The sequence below is a fragment of the Peromyscus californicus genome, unplaced genomic scaffold (assembly GCF_007827085.1).
Source record: "Peromyscus californicus insignis strain IS unplaced genomic scaffold, ASM782708v3 Scaffold_5__1_contigs__length_169319896, whole genome shotgun sequence".
NCBI lineage: Eukaryota > Metazoa > Chordata > Mammalia > Rodentia > Cricetidae > Peromyscus > Peromyscus californicus.
This window is the reverse complement of record NW_026294573.1, coordinates 76,533,350-76,555,681: the sequence shown is the minus strand read 5'-3', so window position 1 is coordinate 76,555,681 and position 22,332 is coordinate 76,533,350. Positions and strand designations below refer to the sequence as shown.

Genomic DNA, 22,332 nt, shown 5'->3' with positions numbered 1-22,332 from the left:
CTCTGCCTTTCTACTTCCCAGAGTTCTCTCTCTTTGCGTGGAAGTCCCACCTACACCTCCCACCTAGCTATTGGCCATTTAGCTTTTTATTACACCAGTCACAGCTATACATCTTCACCCAGGGTACAAATATCCCACAACACAAATACATACATACATACACACATGCATACATATGTATGTAAATGATTTTTAAAATTTATTTCATTCCTTTTAGGTATTTATGGATTGGATTGTTTCCCTGATTTTTTTCTGAGTATTTTTGTTATTGCTATATAGAAAGCCTATTGATTTTTGTTTGTGAATTTTTTTCTGAACATATTTATTGGCTGTAGCAGTTTTCTGGTGGTCTGTAGGGTCCTTTATGTATATAACTGTACCATTTTTAAATAAGGATTCTCTGGTGTCTCCCTTTTCTACTTGTGTTCTCTTTATCTTACTGCTATAGTGAAGACTGCAAGCATTATATTAAAGAGGAGTAGAAAGAATGGCTATTCTTGTCTCATTCCTGATTTCAGTGGAAATGATTTGACTTTGTTTTCCATTTAGTGGAACATTCTGTAGGCTTGTTGTATATGGCCTTTATTAAATTGAGATATATCCCCTGTATTCCTACATTCTCTTAGGACTTTTATCATGAAAGGATGCTCATGGATTTTTGTCAAAGACTTTTAATGAGTGTAATGAGTTGATCCTGAGGTATCTGTTCAGTCTTATTTATGTATTGGATGTTGTTTATTGATTTACATATGTTGAACTATTTCTGAATCTGGGATAAAGCCAGCTTGATCATGGTCAGTGACCTTTTTCATGTGCTCTTGAATTTAGTTTTTTAGTATTTTTTTTTAATTGAAAAAAAATTTTTTTCTTTTATGTTTGTAAGGGGAATTTGCCTTTCTTGCTTTTTTTTTAGTTGGGTCTTTGGTTTTGTTTCCAGGATAATAAACACTAGATAAATATGCAAAGAGAATTTGGAAGTATTCCTTCCTTTTATAGTTTACCAAAAAATTTAAGGAGTATTGTTGTTAGTTCTTCTGTGAATATCTTGGTAGAATTTTGTTCTCAGTGCATCTGGCCTGGGTTCTTTTTTAAAATTGTGGGATTTTCAGTTCCTGAATCTATTCTATTCATTGTTATAGGTGTGTTTCAATTATTTTCTTCATCTTAGTCACCTTTGGGAAATCACATGAATCTTAAAGTATCTATTTCTTTCAGAGTTTCCCGTTTAGTGGAACATAAAGTTTTTAAAGCATGCTCTTATGATTCTCTGAGTTTCCTTAGTGTCTTCCTGTTCATTTCTAGTTTTATTGATTTTGGTCCTCTCTTTTGGTTAATTAGCTAAAATTTTTGTCAATCTTGTTTACCTTTTAAAGAACAAACTTTTCATTTCACTTATTTTTTGCATGTTTTGTTTCTATTTCATTAATTTCATACCCAGTCTTTATTGTCTATTCTAACCTACTGGTTTTGGTTTTGTTTGTTCTTGTTATTTTAAGGCTTTCAGGGACGTCTTTCTGTTACTAATTTGAGAGCTCCCATATTTTTCACTGTAGGCTCTTACTATTATAAACCTATCATTTTAGGTATGTCTGATGTACTTGGAGAAACTTCTATAGACTCCCAAGAAGAATTTGTTTTATAGAATGTTCTGTATTTTTTAGGTCCTTTCGATTTATGGTATCATTTAGATCCATCATTTCTATGTTTGGTTTTAATTTTGGTGAGAATGGAGTATAAAATCACTAGCAATCACTCTGTTAAGAGTTAATGCATGTTTTAGATCTAATAGTATGTAGTTAGTGAAGTTGGGTGCACCTGGGCTTGGTGCATATATAGATTTACAATAGTACCATCCTTCGTGGATTCTTCATTTAATGGCTATGGCGTGTCCTTTATTACTTTGATTAATTTTGGAGTCTACTTCGACAGATATTAGAATAGCTAAGCCTGTTTGTTTCTTAGTTCCATTTGTTTGGAATACCTTTTCTATCTTTACCTTAAGATGGTAGAATATTGCCAGGTGGTGGCAGTATACAAGTTTAATCCCAACACTTGGGAGACAGAGGCAGGTGGATCTCTGTGAGTTTCAGGTCAATCTGGTCTAGAAAGCAAGTTCTAGGGCAGCCATAATTATTATAGAGAGAAATTCTGTTTTCTAGTCCAGTCTGATATCTGTGTCTTTTGATTGGAGAATGAGCCTATTAGTATTAATAGTTATTAATTCCTGTCATTTGTTGACTTTTTGTGGTCTTTTTTAGTTACAGTGCAGTTTCTCTTCATAGTCTTCTTTGGAGGGTCTTCTGTTCTCCTTTGCAGCAGACATTGTCCAGCACATTCCTTGCTGCTCTTTCTTTCTGCTGCCTTCTAGTGCGGAACTCAAGACTTGTTGCTTGACTTTGAGTAAGTTTTATGTAAGTGGTAGTTGGGTGAAGGAGATCTTAGAAAGCTCTCTTTGTGTAGTCTGGAGTACTATGGGGTCAGTAGGGGTAGAAGCTATCTTGGAGCAGTGGGAAGTAAGATCCTGGAAAAGGGGGCAGCATATATGTTGGGACGCAACAGTCAGTGTGTTGGGTGGGGGGAACCTGGAAGGCCTTGACGGTGTGGAGGCATTTGGAGATAAGATCCTGGAAGAGCTTATAGTGTGTGGCAGAGTGATACTTACCCGTTGTCTTTGTTTGAGAAGGGAGATTGCATAGGAGGTAGTCCTACAGAGTGGAAAATATCTTAGCCTACCTGATGGATTAGGGAGGGAGGTCCCAGAGGAGCTGGGGTTCCTATTGCATAGGGAAGAGCAAGGCCTACTTCTTGTGGCAGAGAAAGAAAAATCCTGGAAGAGCTGTGGGATGGAAATGAGCAAGTCTAGCTACTGACACAGGGAAGCAGAGTTCAGGTAGAACCTTTGAAGTGGAGAGTGAATCTAACTCATGTTGTTTGTTGGAAGTCTTAGAGAGCTGGGTGGGCCTACTCATGGCATGAGGAAGGGGAAAGTTCATGAAATATCTTGGGGGAGGGATTCCTGTAGGTTGAGAAGGAAGAGATCTAGCCCATTTGGGATAAGAAGGACCTACAGTCCAGCATAACAAAGTTCCCAATGTTATCTTCTTTTGGTGTGGCAAGGCTTTGTTCAAACTAGGGTTTTTCATTCAGCTTGAGGAGGTCATCTATTCTCTTTCAGTGTCTGTGCTACAGCTATGCAGTAGACATACTCTGCTTGTGATGAACATGTTTACTCATACACTTAAATACATTGAGAAAAATATAAGAAAACATTGGTTCTAAGATGATTATTTGTGACTGGCCTAGGTACAAGAAGAAGCTGGTAATAAACCACATCAGAGATAGCTACCCAGGGTAGATAGATGTTGTATCCTGAGTGGATACTGCCACAGTGAGACTTGGTCAGAGCTGCAGACATATAGACACAAGGCTTTTGTGGGTTTAGTATACATATTCATAGAATGCTTCTTTTGATTAATTGGCATTAGCTTCATAAGGTATTCCACTTAAGATGGAGTAATAACAGGCATCATAAAGCCTGATATCTGCCTGCCAAAAGGAATGGACTAATGTCCCCAAGTTCAGGTAATCTTTCTAAAAGATATGATAATACATGCTCATAATCTCAGCACACAATACACAGATGTAGGAACATTGTGATTTTTTGAGGCCCATTGAAACACAATGCAAGATGCTATATTAAAAAAAATGCAAGGTCTAGTATATATAGTTTAGTAGTGCTAGTGTGCTTGCCTATCATTCATTATGGGAAGCAGATCACCTGCGGGTTAAAGCTGGTTTAGTTAGGTATTGGTAGGATAGTCTTATGACCCATGTTACGAGAGGGTTTTATACATTATCAGTAGTGCAGAGTAGGCTGTTTTCACCATGATGGGGTTTTGGGGCTTGAAGCCTTTCCAACCTTTGGAGAGAAGGAAGCAGCTGCTACACTGAATCTTTCCTGTGCTGCAGCTTCTTTGCTACTACACAGTACTTCACTGGGTGTGTTGGGCTTTTGTGGCTTGGATAGAAAGTAACAGGAGGAGTTTAAGATCCTAGAAACGAGGTACCAGTAACTTAATTATTGACAGTGGCATGTCATGTGGAATTGTGCATTTCCACCTTGATGCAGGGCACATGATGACATAATGTTCCTCAAGGAATTCATTCTCTGATATCACAGGAGCCTGTGACAGTCATTGATTGCAGAATTACATCTGCTGGGTTCACTCCTGGTTTCTGTTACGTTATTTTTCAGAGCTTTAGTTTCTTCACTTACAAAATAGAGATATTACTAATGATTGCCTAATATTTATTCTAAGTATTAGAAAAGATAATCTAGATGAATGGCTTTGTGTTCTACATAAATTGTATTGTAACATTCTTATTTTTAATAAAATTCCTTTCATATTTTATTTTTATACATTTTTAATTAAAATAAAATTATGTAATTTTCTCCTTCCCTTTTTTTGTCCAGCATTTCCCAGTACCCTCCCTTTAAGTCCTCCTTTATCTACTCCCACTCTAAAACTGAGAGCCTCTTTTTCTTTGAAAATTATTGTTTCATACATATGTATATTTTTGCATAAATATATAAATACATTTGGTTGAGTCCATTTTTTGTTGCTCATGTGGCTTCTGGAGTGACCACTTAGTAATGTTGGGTAACTAATAATTTTCTGGAAGAGACTAATTTTCACTCTGTCTGCAGTCAATATTTACCTGTACTTCTTAAACTCTTTAAAAAAACAAAAGGAAAAACAAAAACAAAAAACCTCACACTCACAAACTTCTACTAAGCCAGTATCACTCTTATACACTCTTTTCCCTTTTCTATGCCTATAATGTGAGGACTTAGTATTTTAATGGTGTACCACATTTTCTGTATGTTCTTATCCTGTGAAGTTGTCTTTTCTAAATTTTTCCTTGTTTTTTTTTAATTGTCACGATCCCTTACTTTGTGTCTTAATATTCTATCATTTGCTTGATTCATTCTATTTGTAAGGCTTCTTCTGAAATTTTTAAGTGGGATATTGAATGTTTGAGTTCCATTTTCACTTAAGCTTGTGTTCTCTTCAGTGTCTTTCTCCATTGAGTTCAGTTTCCAAATCCTGCATTATCTTTGTTATTTTGTTCAAGTATGTATTTTTATTCTTGTATATAACTCAAGGTCTTTTTGTTATTCTTTTGCAGTTCAGCAAAGTGTTTGTGTCATTATAAAATTCCTTGAATTATTTTTTAAAGTTTATGATAGTTGATTTTTTTTTAAGTTTTGTGTCTTGAGGTTTCTATAGGACTAATGAATGTGATAAGAGACATGCTGTTTTGGCTATTCATTTTTTTTTTTTTTTTTGGTTGTGTGTTTGATGTGATGATCTGACCTTCCTTAATTTGTTCAGATTCACTACCATAACAACTCTAAGATGGCAGTTTGGTTACAGTGTGCACTCCTATATTTATATAGTGGGCTTGAGAAATATTTAAATGCATATACCTACATATTCATCCATTTCCCAACATTTTAAAACTGAAATATTAAGAGAATTGTTTCCTCTTAACATAACATCACTTGGGCTTTATTTCAGATGCTCTAGGGGCATCCTCTGTCAGTGAGAACTGAGTGGTAAAATTTTCTCTAACTTTCATTAAGATTTTGATAGATTTTTACTTCATTTTCTTCTTTTTTTAAAAAACCCAACAGATTGTAGAATAACTGGTATCTTTTCTAGGACTGACAGACCTCTTGTTCCTGACTATTATTCTTCTGGATTTCATTTCATATTGTTTATTCATTTATTCTTTTGCCACCTGTAGTTGATGTTCAAGGCTGGAAAATCACTGTAGCTATTTTATGTCTGTTCTAGTGGTAAAATTATTTTTTCATTCATAAATATATGCTTAACACCATTAGTAGGCTATCATCAAGAACATATAGAGTATCTGAAAAGAGCAGTAATGACAAAATGTCACCTCTAGAGAAGTTGTGGTGAAAGAGAAGCACAGATCATAGATGGTAGTAGTAGATCCTTTTTCTGTGTTGTATCTGTAGATGAGGAGTGGAATTCATATTCAATCTCAGTAATCACTGACAGCACACATTTCCTTTGCATTGTGGGTCCCAGAGACAGAACTCAAGTTTTCAGGCACTCTCAACCATCTCGACATCTAGAACTTCTGTCATTTTAAAATTGTTGTGATATCATGACATGTTTTGCTTTCTTAAAAATAGAAAGTGGAAATGTATACTAATCATTACATGATTTGGAAAGTCTTATTAAACGTTGTTTCATCAAACCCTACAGATCACCCAGGAGGCTGGAGAGTTTATGATCACTTTTCCTTATGGATATCATGCTGGTTTTAATCATGGTTTCAATTGTGCTGAGTCTACAAATTTTGCTACTGTCAGATGGATTGACTATGGCAAAGTTGCTAAATTGGTAAGTTTTACCTGAAAAGTTAAGCATATATAGTGTGTATTCTAGTTTAGCATGTACAGCATTGGTTTTCATCATTCACACTGTGTACCTCTCGCTATAGATTTTTTTTTCAGTTTTGGTATATTTAATTTCCATGAGTTGGAAACTCATTCCTGAAATTTTCTATTTTGAGATTATTATAGGACAGTTTACTCTGACTGGATTTTTTACTGTGGATGCCTGCTTTCTCTCTTAAAGCTAGCACTTGGGTTTCTTGCAACATTTTGTCTTGGCTCTGAATTAAGTAGACTTGGATTTCTCTTGTGAAAGTTCAGTCAGTGTTTTAGAAAACAGGTTATAAAAGGAAGTGAGTAGTTAAATTTGGAACTGTTGGTGGTGGAGGGAATGCGGTAAAAAGAAATTACTAAAGCTTCCTTAACGCAAATGTGATTTTCTCAGTAGTAATAATGTAAAACGTACTTTAAAATCTATTTTAACATTAAAGTGAGTATAAAAGTTCTGTTCGTAGCTCTTGTCAACTGTATTTATTGTAGCTCATATACTTTGTCTTTTCGTCTACAATGAACAGTTGGTATTAAATCAGATTGCTTTCACCTGGTGGCATTAAAAGAGTGACATTGTTCAAACAACTGATGGTAATTTCCCCTTCCTGTAGCTTCAGGAGAAGCAAACAGCAGAGGGCTGTATCTTACTGAAACTATTTCACAGTATGTAGTTGACATAGAATCAGTTAAAAAAAAATGATAAATGCAGCTTATGGGCCTTATCTTAGCTACTTTGTGGTATAAGTAAATGTTGTTTATTCCATTTGAAGAACAATTGTATGTAGGACCATTTTGTGGATTTAAGGAAAAATCACTCTTTAGTTACATGTGTATTTAGAAGATTGCATGACATTAAAATATATATAAAATTCTAGCCTTTGACAACCCACGAAGCATTTGAATGAATTCTTGTTTAAGAAGTTTATTTTGATTCTTTTTGACAGATTCATAGATAAATAGATAGATAGATAGATAGATAGATAGATAGATAGATAGATAGATAGATAGATGGATAGATAGGTTGTTTAGCCTTCAGTCCCATTCACATCCCCTCCCCACTCCCACTGAATCCCTTTTCTTCCCAACAAGTTCCCCTCCTGTTTTTATATTTCTGTTGTTGTCTGGTTTAGTTGGTGAACTACTTAGTTTAATTAGAGTTGCATGAGAATGGGTGGGGTTATTTAATGAAGCATGAGCATGTGTCCTGTGGCTATACCACTGAAGAAAACGATTAATGTCTGTTTCTGAGGAGTTGTTTACAAAGGCACAAAACTGAACTACTTCCTCCTATTAGGCAGTAATCACATTCTATTTAATGAGAAATAGGACATTCAGCATACATGCCTTGAATGTATGTATGTAAAATGCTTTCTTCTGTGTTGAAATGCTGTGTAACTATGAAGTTGTAATGTGGTATCATGATTTGGATCTTTAAATTTGGCAGAATAAGTAAGAATTGTAGATATTCAGATCATCATAAAAATGGCTTAGTACTTGCTTATTATAGGTTTCAGAACTAATTGGTAATATTGATCAAAATAAGACATTTCTTGTTTGTTGACAGTCATAAGCAGTAAGATCATTTTCCTACATTTTTGTAGTAGGAATGGACTGCAACCTGTGAAGAATTGTGGATGTTGGTCTACCGTAGGCTCTCAGCTGGCTGAAGTGTTATGAAGCAGGTGGATCTGAGGTCCAACCTTCCTACTCTTGCTAGATATGATTATATATATGTGTGTGTGTGTGTGTGTGTGTGTGTGTGTGTGTGTATGTGTGTGTGTGTATGTATATATTCAGGAAAGTATTTTTCAACAAAATTAGAAAGACCCCTTTTTACTTTAAAGATTTGCTATAAGGGAAGAAGACATATGTATGTGAACATTCACTCATATTACTTCTTAGTTTTGGGCATTTTATTTAACTACACACATAATTATTGATACACACATTAGGCTAGCTAATTTAAAATGTTCTACATGTCCCATGTAGGCATTTCCCTTACCCTTCCTTTTCTATTGTCCCAGTGATGCTGCTCTGAGAGTACATTAGTTTCTATTGCTGCTTTATCAAAGCACCATGTGGTTGATGCTTAAAAATGTCATCTCTTCATCTTCTTACAGGTCAGTAGGTTAGAGGCTCCGGTTTGACCTCACCAGCCAAAAATCAAATTGTTTCACAGGCCAGGTTTGTTACTGTAAGCTGTGAGAATAAGCAGGATTTCCCTACCTTCCCTTGTTTAGGTTGCATGTCAAATACTCTTCTAGTGCTTGATGTGAGATGTGTCTCCTAGTAATGTCAGAAGCTAAGTCCACCCCCACCAACATGACTGCCCAAATGTGAACTGGACAAGGACAACACAAATGGACATGACAAAGTAGAGGGGGGAAGTCCATGAGGTCTTAACCCTATGCAAAGAACTATAGGCAACAAAGGAAAGCTGGGATTGGGAGAGGTGTTGTTCCATAGGGAAGAGCTTACCAATTGAAAACATACATACTAGTACCGACTGAGCAGGTTATATTTAGAAATACACACATACATATGTACATACACATTCATGCAGTAATAATGAAAAATGAAGCCATGCATTTGAAGGGGAGTTGGAAGGAGTGCACAGGAAGGTTTGGAGGTAGGAAAGGAAAGAAATATTGTAGTTATTAGCTCAAAATTTAAAAGAAAAATTAAAAAGAATAAAAGACACCATGACCAGGGCAACTTATAAAAGAAATCATTTAATTGGGGGCTCATTTGCATTCACTTTCAGAGTATGAGTCCATGGTCATTTTGGCAGGCATGGTAGTAGAGCAGTAGTTGAGAGCTTATATGAGAGAAAGAAAGGGGATGGGGGGATGGGGGGATGGGGGGGAGAGAGAGAGTGCGAGCTAACTGGAAATAAAGTGGGCTTTGGGCTTTTGAAAACTCAAAGCTCTTCCCCAGTGACACACCTCTTAATCATTTCTAAATGCTTTTACCAAATGCATACTAGGCATTCAAATATGAGCCTTTGGGGCTCATTTAAAACAGCACAGGTTGTTAGCTAAAGTACTTCAATAGGGTTGTAAGAGTAAGGTCCTTTTTCTTGCTGATTGATAGGCACTGATTAGGTTTGTTTGTTTGTTTTTGTTTTTGAAACATAAGAAGAATACTATAGATTAAATATGAAAAAATAATACATACAAATGGAATGAGATAATGCATGCAACAGTTCTGGCATCAGTGGTGTGAATATACTGGATAAGTTGATGGTTTCTTTGGACCTACTGATGGGGGGCAATTCTTCATATGCTTATTAAGTGTTTGCTGGTTTGTTTGTTGTGCAGGGCCTAACTCAGGCTCTCACACCTGCTAAGTACACTGTGTCCCCAAGCCACACTCCCAGCCCTGTTTATTTCTGTAAGTCATGATGTCTACATACAGATCTTACTTATTTCACTGTTTATAGTTAAGCAAGGATCCCAGAAAACGCCATTGGTTTAGTAGAATGGTCTGGGGAGCTAATTCACGGGCTCTAGATATAAGACATAATGTGGAAATTATTCAGGATTCAAGCATACAGGGATCTTGAGTAGTCTTATTTCCTACCGCATGTACATTGCTAATTGGGCTAATTGACATCACTTGGAAACTCTTCTAATCCCAGGGAAGCTAGGTCCCCTGAAAGGCTTCCTTAAGTAAAGAGGAAATACTTGATATTTTAAAATCTAGTAGGTCTATGCAGGGTGTGGAAATAATTTCTACAGACCTCTCTCAAACCCTTTCCTATCATTATTTCAAAACAAACAATGTTGAAATCTACTTTTTTTCATATACGATAAAACATTTACCGATTTTAGGGATTTGGATGAGAACATCTTCAAGGGATTTAGGGAGTCTAACCTTATCTGCCTAACACCAAGAGTACAAATTAGCAAATGATAGACTGATAATTGAAAATCTACTTTGCATAAGTAACTGGTGTTGCCTGCTTAAAAACAGGAATTTATTCTTTTAATAGAAAATTTTGAATGTTTCAGTAGTCTATGCACTCTTAGTATTACCATTTCTATTCTTAGTCAATTATTTTTCTTATACTAAAATGTAATGTGATTTTCTTTTAGACTTTAGTTGTTTTTGATCTCATTTTTGATATCCAAGATAGATAACCTTATAAATTTATAGTATTGTATATGTATATAGCTTTTGACCATTTGACCAACCCATAATGTATGGGTTAGTTATGGATTGTGGTAAACAGACTTGTAGCTTTGTGGATGCCCTATTTGTTAGTCTTATTATTGGCTTTTTAAAAAATTCATTCTAAATGGTAGAATTCATGATTTGTAAGTGTTGATGAGTAAAGGTTTTTGTTACTATAAACAGACTTTTGCTTTTTCATAGCTAGGCAAGGAGTGTAAAAGTGCCGGATAAAGTCTCTGTTGGAGATACAGCATTAACTGATGAGTGTAGCATAACCTGTACTCTACATCTTCTTCATAATATAGACATATATATAAATCATTCATCCATATGCTATGAAATAATTTCACTTTATTTATTTCTAATTTCTAATTGGATGTCTCAGAAAAGAATTATTACAAAAGGCTATTTTAAAAGAAAACAAAACTTATTAGAATACCTAACAATTTTCTCTGTGAGAGATCTTTGATTATAAGCTATCAAGCTTATTTGGTAGAGAAAACTGTCGATACTTTAGGTGGCTAGTTGAAAGAGAGAAAAGCTCCATTTACTGAGACTGTGCTTGCTTCATGTTGATGCTGGTCTGGAAACCAGAGGTGAGAATATTTGGCATTGCATAGGTTACAGTACTGCTTTCTTTGTCCTTTGATGCTTACCTTCTGGTGGCATCTCTGTAATGGGATGGAGGGGAGTGGGATATAGGTTTCAGCTGAAATGATTAATGAATGACCTGTTAATAATGTAGTGGGCAAGAAAGCTTTGTTCTTAAGATCTGACTTTAATTGACTAGAAATCCCATACTATCATTGGTATCAAACTCAATACCTCTTCCAAATTGCTACAAGTTTTTGGTGTTCAATATCTTCAACTAAAGTTGTGGATTTGAAGGCTGTTTCAGAGTCTTTCTAAGATGTTCTTTTTCATAGTATCATTTAAAACTCCCATTTCTCTCCAACTTTGATCTAGTAGCAGTTTAGTCTGATCATTTTTGTTTCCAAGAGGTCTCTAATACTCTATCTACACATCTTTGACATTGTTATTTCCTTCAATCAGGACCATTTAGCTCTCTGTTCCCTTGACTTGTAGAGTATAACAAGGTACTCCAGAGCAACAGGACTTTTGTATTTAACAGGGTTATGCTACCTGAGAAGGTGTTTATATAGTTTGTCATGGTTTTACTAAACTAAGATGATCCTCATAATCATCCCTGTAGTCTTACATTCCTTTCCTGGCACATAAGCTGTCTTTGATTGGGGAGTACTCAAGAGTCTGCTCAGAAAGAGGTGCTGGGCTGCATATTTGTGCAGGTATATGTGGGAATGGTTTTTCTGAGAAATGCTGTTCAGATCTTGCTCTTACAAATCAGACTTTCACAAAACTGAAACCAAGCTAATAATGTGCTTTGAGATCATTTATAACTATGCACGCAGTAGGCTTACATACTGTGTACTCAACTTGTTCAGAATTATCTGTCCTCTAAGAAAAACATACTTAGCTCCCTGTAGTCTTATGGTTTGGAATGCCCCAGTATATCATGTTCCTTATTTTTCTATTGTGTTCTTGCATACTCCCAACTCAGAACAATGTATGTGTGTCTGAGCTGTGGTGACCAGGTCTAAGACCTTCCATTAGAAGCAGTGAGGTGTTGAAAGCAACACCCTCTCCCCCTACATATGTTGGAAAATACATATGGCAGAGTTAGTAGGGCCAAGAAAACAACTTTCTACCTTATGAAATTCCAGTCAAAGATGGATGAAGACAAGGTCCTCACTCCTTGTCCTTATCATATTGCTTGTGCAGTTTGGTACATAAAGAGAATGGCCTTTGTTCATGGCTCCTAGGACTAATCAGACTCTCTTAGCTTAGACTACTCTTTTAGGTTTGCACAGGAAGACCAAAACTCTTTAGAATAAATCAGGGCCACTCTTGAGTAAAGAACACCAAGAGTTAGCCTTTTCTATTTCATATGACATCACCACAAGGATCAGTACATTTTGTCTTTAGGGAGCCTCCCTGAAGGGCTTTTAGTAACTGCCATGTGCAAAGCTTTAATGTTAGTAGATAGAATGTACTGTTTACTTATTTTAGGAATCTTCATTGCCTTAAACATCAGAGTAATCTAGAATAATATTGCTATTATCCCCTGGTAAAGATTTAAAAATATATAAAAGACAGGGTAGCAGTTGAAGCCAAACATCTCTGCATATTTGAATTATGCATTAAATTTTGTAACATTCCTTTGTGGAAAAATGGAGTCCATGCTTATTTCTGTGTAGCTGCAGTGGTACTCATAGGCCTGCATCCTGTCTAGGTTGTAGGAAAGAGCTAGCTTGCAGGTTTTTGTTTTCATTCTTTCATGTGGTAGGATGAAATGTAGTTCTTTAGAGGCTGGATTTGATATATAGGTTTATTATTATTATTATTATTATTATTATTATTATTTTGCCACTGTATTTATTAGTTTCACATAAAACACCCTAGTACCTGCTAAAGCTTTGAGCTTGAGTGTTCAAAGACATTTATGAAAGTATTTTGTTTTGGTGATGTGGCAGCTGTAAGCATTGTGATTGTCTTAAAGAGAAAGTTATTTACTGTACTGATTGTTTTGGGGATAGTCATGTCTTACCTACATTCTCGGAAACTGAGTAATTTTTACATTACAGTGTGTAGATTGAGAGACTTCTTATGACGCATTAATGATACTGTTGTCTTAGGAGAGGGTACAGTAGTGGGTGACACTTTGAGTTGATTTCATTTGAAATAATTTTATATGTCATATATATGTAGATATATTTATATCATACATATATGTCAGAGAGTTGAAAATTGAACTTCAGAGCTAAAAGTATTTTCTGACACGATTCAGAATCATTAGCTTACTAATTTAAAGATATTCTGACCTTTTTTTTTTTTTTTTTTTTTTTCGAGACAGGGTTTCTCTGTGTAGCTTTGTGCCTTTCCTGGGACTCACTTGGTAGCCCAGGCTGGCCTCGAACTCACAGAGATCCGCCTGGCTCTGCCTCCTGAGTGCTGGCATTAAAGGTGTGCGCCACCACCGCCCGGCTATTCTGACATTTTTATTTTCAGGCATTTGAATAAGTTTGAAAAGAAATGGTAGAAAATTTTGAAGTTGTTTTTGTTTTTTGTTTTAAATCTGCAATTGATTTTGAATAAGAAATTATCTAGGATATAAGTGCCAGGGTATGAATTCATTCTATGCTACATGTCAGTCTTTTTTTTTTTTTTTTTTAATGAAACAAAAAAAATTAAGTTAATATGAAGTATTCAGTTTGGGGCAGTCTTTATTCAAAGACTCCAACATCATTTTTTAAGTGAACTTTTAGGTTTTATTTTATTTTATTTTATTTTTGTTCCATTTCCTTGCTAGCCGGGACAATTCAAATCTACTTACTCATCTTGCTGATTTTCTGCTTCTGGGAGGTTAACCATGCTGTCTTAGTTAGGGTTACTTTTTGCTGTGATGAAAAATTATGTTCAAAGCAACTTGTTGAGGAGGGCTTACAGTTCTATATAACAGTTCATCATCAAAAGCAGCAAGGGCAGGAACTCATGTAGGGATAGAACCTGGAGGCAGGAGCTGATGCAGAGGCCATGGATGAGTGCTGCTTACTGGCTTGCTCTCCTGCCTTTTTCAGGCTACTTTCTTACAGAACTCAGGACCACCAGCCCAGGGATGGAACCACCCACAGTGAGCTGGGCCCTCTGCCATCAATCACTAATTAAGAAAATGCCTTACAGCTGGATCTTATGGAGGCATCTTCTCAATTGTGTTTTCCTCATTTCAGATAACTCTAGTTTGTGTGTCAAGTTGACTTAAGACTAGCCAACACACATGCTTATACTGAGCATAGCGTGGGCACCCGATTGGCATTATGTACTACAATCCAGAACTATTGGTCCAAGCTATCCTCTTGCCTCAGACCTATGAGTTACTGGGTTTTACAGGTGTGTGCCATTGCATGTTTCATTGTGTCATAAAGCATTAGTCTAATAATGTTTACCTGCTGTTACTGTATGTGAAGGAAAGAATATCCAGACTGCCTTGCATTTGTTCATTGAACAGGTCTCTCCTTTCCCTTCCTTCTGTTTTTGTGTTTGGGCTCAAACCCATGACCTTGGACATACTAGATGAAAGATGAGAGGTGTACTATTAAGCTACATCAACAGTTACCAGTATTGCATAATTTTGTGTTGTGCAGTTGTAGCTTGTGAAGTTCATATTTAGTAACTAAGTAACTGATGCAGTTACAAAGATAAATGGAAAATGCAGTTCACTGAGTTTAAAGATAATGCCAGCATTTAAACCTAGGCAGGCTAAGTGAAGTATCCCCACTTTACCACTAAACCTACTTCATGACCCCAGCTAGGCTTCTCACTTTCCTATTTGAGAAGTTTAGCAAAAAAATAGCCTCAGGAGAATTTATTGGGTGCTGCCGAAACAACACCTCACTTTAAACTGGTGTCATATCTAGTCACACTGAAACTTTGCCACAAACAAATTGGGCATAAATTTCCAGTTAGTCCTTCTACAGAAGCCCTTCCAAACTTAAGAAGCTTCATGATCTATGGGAAAATGAGAGTTGCGGCAGAAGTGCATGCACTACCATTTCTTAACTTGTAGCTTCACCCCAATACATTGTTTTATTTTATTGTCTATATCTGTATATGCTATTTTCATACAGTGCTCCACATCCAAGGATCAAAGCCTTGAACAGATTGGGAGAGATCTGTAAATAAATTATAGCCAATTCACAAAAGATAACAGTTCAATTTGATGATGCAAACATTTGGTAAGTAGCAAATGAAATTTTCATCTAATAAAATATACAGGAAATATAATTCTTACATAATTGAGAATCATCTCTTCAGCACAACAACTAAGACCAATAACATCTTCCAAGACTGCCTCTTATTAGGAAAAGAGCTATGAGGGGAGCCCACTAGTTCAAAGTACTAAGAAGACTAGTATTCATGAGACACTATGTGATCTACACTACTATGGAATCATCAGTTTGAAAACAAAAATGAGATATTTTAATATTTAATCACCATAGTCGCTGATATAATTTACAGAATCCAATACAGATTCTTGAATATAAACAAGTAATAAGCATTTAGTACATATCAGCAAAAGCCAATATGCAATTCAGTATTAAATTAAAAGAATAAATAATTCCTTCTAAACATAGTTACAAAAAAGAATTTTATTTTAAATCTTAAAAATTAGTGTGGGTTTTGAGTGTGTGAATATATGTCTGTGTGTGTATGATTTCTGTTGTATGTGTATTTGTGCACATGTATATATGTGAGTGTAGGTGTTTATTTGCTTGTTTGTTCATGTATGCTACGTGTGTGATGTACATGTGTATGTTTATGTATGTATATATATCTTTATACTTTTGTGTTTGCATGTGTAAGCATATGTGTAGATATCAGGATAACTTTTGTGAATAGGTTCACTCTTTTCACCATGGGTTTGGGGATCATACTCAGGTGCTCAGGTTTGTGTGGCTAACATTTTTATCTGCTGAGATTTGACAGGTCAATTGAATCCAAATGGATCCAATGGATATATTGTTTTATTTTATTGTAATTTTGTTACGTGAAATCCATTTTTAAATTTTCTTTTCTTTTTTCTTTTCTCTTCTCTTTTCTGGAAGTTAATGCTGTCTCTGCTTCTGTCTTCCCTGGTGACTTGCAGAATGATTTTATCTCTGCTACTTTTGATGTAGTGTTATGTTTAAAGTATTACTTGTCTAGTCTGTGTTGTTAGAAACTAGTAAATAATTGCATACATTAAACATATATTAGATTAAAATATTCTCAGAATAACATGATGCAAAAACCGAAAATAGCCCTGACATTACAATAGGTAAATGAGAGGATAGCTCCTTCAAAGCAAGCACATCCTCTCCAGTTCCCCCATTGCCTCACCTTCCCCATTCTCGGTAGGTTATGAAGATACTTTGGGTCTCCCATACCTGGGCCTGCTCATTACATTCACGTATCATAAATACCTCATTCTTTGCCTATTTTCATTTGCTACTCATGATTCTAATGTCCTTTATTCTTAATAAATTATTTGGGCATATTATAATTTAGTTATTTGAGAACTAGAATGAACATTGGTTGTTCATATATAATGCCAGTGATAATAGCCAGGATTGAACTACAGAAGATCTCTGCTGAATAAGAGTGGATAAGACTTGATTAATAAATGTTTGCTGTCTAAGCTTCAAGAAGATTAATGTTGAGAATTCTAACAATTATTTTTCCTTAAGATTTCTGGCAGAGCTCTACATAAAGGAATTATATGGTCACGTGTCTACTGGAACTTGTTCTCATTCTCTGAATTGGGTTTGTCTCCCTGACCTGAGAATGTATTCAACACAGAGTTAGAAATTTGTTATCTTTGAAATGGACCTCTACTAATTTTTATTTAATTAAGTATTCATTCATTTCTTTATTTAAGGCCAGAGTCTCATATATTCCAAGCTGCCCTTGCACTATCTATGTAGTTGAGAATAACTTTGAGCTTGTGTGAGCTCAGGCCTGAGTTTTCTACCTAGGCCTTTACCTCTTGAGTGCTGAGGTTATAGGTATGAGCCACCCTACCTGGTACCAGGACAGACCATAGATATGATTTCACCCCATGTCAGCTTAGTGAACCAGTGATTTTCTTCAGGTTATCTACAGGAGTATGTGCTACTCAAAGGCCACAACTTATCCCAGCATCAGGGACACAACTCATGAAGGCTTCATCCTTAGAGATTCTTGTATAACTTGCCGGCAGCTGGGGCATTAGAAACATTTTTTCTGCCCAATCATCGGTTTGTTTTTGTTTGTTTTTGCTCTTTTGGAAGGCCCATCACCCAGCTCCCAAAGAAATCACACATGGAGGCTTTTCCTTAATTATAAATGTCCAGGCTTAGCTTGACTTACTTCTTGCCAGCTTTCCTTAACTTTAAATTATCCCATCAACCTTTTGCCTCTGGGCTTTTTCCTTTTCCTACTTCTATAAGTCTTACTCCTACTCCGTGGCTTGTTGTGTAGTAGCTGGGTGGCTGGCCACTAGAGTCATCCTCCTTCTCTGGCTACTACTTTTCTGCTCCTAGATTTCTCCTTCTATTGATTCTCTCTGCCTGCAAACCCCACCTATCCTTTTTCCGTGCTATTGGCCATTTAGTTCTTTATTAGACCATCAGGTGTTTTAGACAGGCAAAGTATCACAGCTTCACAGAGTTAAACAAATGCAACATAAACAAAAGTAACACACCTTAAAATAATAGTCCACAACACTTACTGAGCCTTGTGACGGTTTGCTGAGCCTCATAAGTTGAATTGCTTCTTGTGTCTTACCAGTTTCTCTCTCCTCCTCCCCCAAGGAGTGTATCAATTCAGAGGAGATAACTATATAGTTTTCCATCAGTTATAGTGTTTCTTTTCTTTTTGTGAATTGCTAATGCCAAGTTTTTCATTTGTTTTCTTTTGACTATAGATACCATTATTGATATACTCATGTATTTATTTTCTGTAAAAGTAGGCTTCCACCTAGTGACTATCTGTTTTCCTTTTGACAATTTTGCCCAGTTCTTTTGTATAATGAAACAAACTCGATTAACACATAGAAGCTCAGGAGACTTGTATTCTAAAATGCTAAGTAATAGTTTCTTCTGTGTTCAACTTTCAGGATATTTTGTTTTCTTCTTTGTACATAAATCCTGCAATCCATGTTAAAAAAAATCAATCTGGTTCAGTTTATCAGAATAAAAGTTTAATGACAGTTTTAGAATAGAGATGTCAAACCACTAATAAATTATTTTGAAAACATTTTTGAAATACCATTTTTCACAAAACAGTGTCTACTTTAGTGGGAATATTTTGTTCTGCCCCTAGTGGGGGACTCTTCTTCAGTCTGTAGAAATGTGGGTGAATGGCTTTCTGTATCAGAACCAAGTAAAAAGCTAGTTTAGAATTTACACTTCTGGACTTCATTTCCAGACTCATCAAACAAGAACCAGACAGGACCAGTGATATGGTTATATTATGATATTCTAAATGCATTAAAGTTGACAATTACTATTAACCATCAAAACTTCATTCTTTGTCAGCTTGATCCCCCAAACAAGTGACTTTCCAGCTTAACCTTCTACCCCTTACCCCTCAAGTCTCAATACAAAATGTGTTTAATCCATTTCTAAAAATCTGCATAGTCTTGATGCTGTGAAAAAAAAATCCACAGTCCTAAATCTCTTCTTATATGCAAGGCAGTCTCTTAATATCCCCATATATGATCAAAAACTCAATTAGGTATTTCCATTATACCATGGCATAGAATAAACATTCTCATTCCAAAAGAAGGGGATGAATAGATAACAAGGACAGATCAGGCCAAAGCAAGATAGGTATATCTACCTATAGCTCCATGTCCACCACACTAGGCATGTGATGAAATCATCTGGGCTGTAGTAGTTTTGAGCAGCCCTTCCTCACAGGTTTGGCCATCAGCACATGTGTCCTCTATGTTGGGCTCTGCTTTGTGACTATAGATTTCCAATATCTCATGGTCTTACATTGCTAATATCCTAGAGACACTATTGCAACATAGGACCCCCCCCCCCCAACCCAATGTTCAGGCAGTGCCTCCTTGCTGAGAGAAAATCTGATCCAGCTACGTATTGCTATGCCTCAGTGGCTTTTTGTGACCTTCTCATAAACCTTCCTAATCCTCTCACACCTGGTGTTTTCAGGTTTATAAGATCAATACCACAAGAACAATGATGCCAGGTTCTTCTGCCATCTTGTACTATAGTCTTCTTTGGTACATAGTTGCATCAGGCCTTTGGGTAATGTTGCAAAGGAATGTTCAAGGAGATTGTTTTGACTGGAACTCCTTCCCTCTCATTTTCAGTTTAGGCACTCTCTTTTCAAGTGAACTTATAATTTCACAAGATGGAAGCCTAGCTGAGTGAGGGCTTATTCTCAGGAAACCTTTCCTATTATTCCCTTGAACAGTTTGTCGTTGATAGTTCTGATCACTTTTTAACAATTTTTCATGTTTTCTCAACTTTTTATTTTGTTTTATTTGCTTGTTTTTTTTAAGAAAGGGTTTCTCTGTGTAGCCTTGGCTGTCCTGGAACTTGCTCTGTAGTCCAGGCTGTCCTGGAACTCATAGACATCTACCTTCCTCTGCCTCCTGAGTGCTGGGATTAAAGGTGTGGACCATCACCACCCAGCTTAGTTTTTCATTCTTCAAAAATGTATTTATGTGTTTTTGTGTGCACAAGCACATCCGCATTTTGGTCAATCATTCAGGTATCCCATGAGGCCCGAAGGAAGGTGTTAGATCTCCTGAAAGTGGAATTAAAGGCAGTTGATATGTGCCTCAACTGTGTGGTAGGGATTGAACTAGGATCCCTGAGAGGGCAGACTATGCTCTTAAGAAGGGGGCCTTCTCGTTAGACCTTACTTGCCTTTCTAATCTAGAATTTTAAACTCATTCATTTCCTAGTAAAATGGAACATTTTTTCAAATCTTCTTGTTCCACCTGTTATTTTTCTCTCTCACCTTCTTGATGTAGACCTATATCGGAGCATCGATAGTCTGAATGGTATCCTACCTGAAATTAGTCTATTACTGCTAAATTCAACCTCATTCAAGTTCATCAGGACATAGACCAAACAATCCAGGATCTTTTCTATTCTAGCCAAGTTCCTGATAGACTCATGTGCCCCCCTGAAATCTCATGAGTCGAGCTCATGAATTTGTGTTGGTATTCTGGCCTTCCAAATTTCCGCAAGAATTGCCCATTATACTTGTTGATAACATTCTAGAGTTTATCCCACAGTTAAAATCTCTTCCATATTCTTCCCCCAGACCAGTAACAGAGTAACAATGGTCTGTGGTACGTGGATACCAATTTTCTACATACATACTTTTCTCATTTCTGTAACAATACCTGGTGAAAGCAACTTACAGAAAAAAGGGTTTATTTTTGGCTCACTGTTCGAGGTGGAGAGCCATGGCTAAAGGAGCATTTGGTGGCTAGTTACATTTTTACAAAGCAAGATGAACTCTGAAAAAGTCACTCAGAGTTGTGTTTCCATGGTAATGCTATATCCAACGGAGTGATAATTCCATGAAGATTCCAAGTTTTTGGTTGGCAGGCATATTGACAATCATGACTAACTTTTACAAGAACTGATTTAAAAAAAAATTATATGTATTAGTGTTACACCTGTGTGTATGCCTTTGTTCCACATGCATGCCTGGTGCCAATGGATGTGAGAAGAGGGCATTGGATCCCCTGGCATTGGAGTTACAGATAGTTTTGAACCACCATGTGGGTGCTACAAACCTAACCCAGGTCCTCTGCAAGAGGAATGAGTGCTCTTAACTGCTGAGCCATCTCTCCATTGTCAAGAATCAAATGTTTTTACACTTCCTTGTTTTATCAAGTAATTCCAGAGCCTTTTCATTTCTTAAGGCTTAAAAATTTCTGCTAATCTTCAATTCAGTGCAGTTCTTGTCATCCTACTTGTGGCTGCAGCTCCCGTAAAGACAACCAATGCCAAGTGAAAGAGTGTTCAATTGAGGGGAAAGCTTGTAAACGCCAGGAGTCAGGGAGTTTTCTCTGAGATTGCATCATAAAGTCTCACCAACATGGTCCTTAAATGTGAGCTGAACAAACACAGCACCAATGAACACCCCAAATTGGATGGGGGAAAGTCCATGAGGCCTTAATCCCATACACACTAAAAAACTATAGGCAACTGAGGGAAGCTGGGATTGGAAGAGATGGCCTTCTCCAGGGCAGAGCACACTAGTGCCAAATGGTCAGCCACCAAAATATACATACAACTAACATTATACAGACTGAGCGGGCTTTATTTAGGAATAGACATGTATATGTACATATGCATGCAGTAACAATGAAAGAAGAGGCCATAAATTTGAAGGAGAGTGGGAAAGGGTATATGGTAGGGTCTAGAGGGAGGAAAAGAAAGGGTGAAACGAAGTTAATTATATTATAATCTTAATTTTAAAAAAAGGCAGAAAAATGAAGGGGCAGGGCTTTTAACACAACAGAAGAAAAGCTTGTATGTTAGAAGTTAGTAAATACAAATATTACCAGAGGATACATCCCTAGGGCCTTCCCAGAGCAGTTACTGGGAGATGATTGTGGTGTTTTGACTGAGAATATCCCTTGTAGTCTCAGATACTTGGACACATGTTTCCCAGTTGGTGGTGCTGATTTGGGAGGGTTAGGTGGTGCAGCCTTTCTGGAGGTAGCATGTCACTCAAAGTAGAGTGAGACTAAAAAAATGTTTCACCTACTTCTAGTTTCTTCTCTGCTTTCTGCTTGTCAGTGGAGGTGTGAACTTTCTGCTTCCTGCTCCTGATTGCTGCCATGCGCTCCCTGCAATTAGGGACTCTAACCCTCTGAAATCTTTTTAAAAATTAATCAATTAATTTCCCCCCCAGCCTGATCAGTTTCCCTTCTTTGCCTCCTCTCCTCCCAGTCCCTTTTATACCCCCTTCCTTCCCAAACCCCTCCTCCTTTCTCTTCTGAGAAGTATATCTGTCAGCCATGGCATATCAAGTTACAATAAGGCTAGTCACTCCCCTTACCAAAGCAAAACAACAGCAACAAA

General features: G+C 36.6%; 1 protein-coding gene across 6 annotated transcripts in view; it reads left to right on the top strand.

Moving 5' to 3' along the window:
- Kdm4c (lysine demethylase 4C) overlaps positions 1–22,332 on the top strand; it is a 206,503-nt gene that overhangs the window by 73,390 nt on the left and 110,781 nt on the right. For 4 of the 6 annotated variants that reach the window (XR_008213975.1, XM_052718457.1, XM_052718458.1 and 1 more), the window contains one exon: positions 6,300–6,437. Coding sequence is in view for 3 of the 6 variants with exons in the window: in XM_052718457.1 (XP_052574417.1) it covers positions 6,300–6,437 (138 nt within the window). In the remaining 3 variants the exon portion in view is untranslated. Of the gene's footprint in view, positions 1–6,299; positions 6,438–15,360; positions 15,469–22,332 lie in introns of those variants that run through there. The other 2 variants (XR_008213976.1, XM_052718460.1) reach the window with 2 other exon arrangements.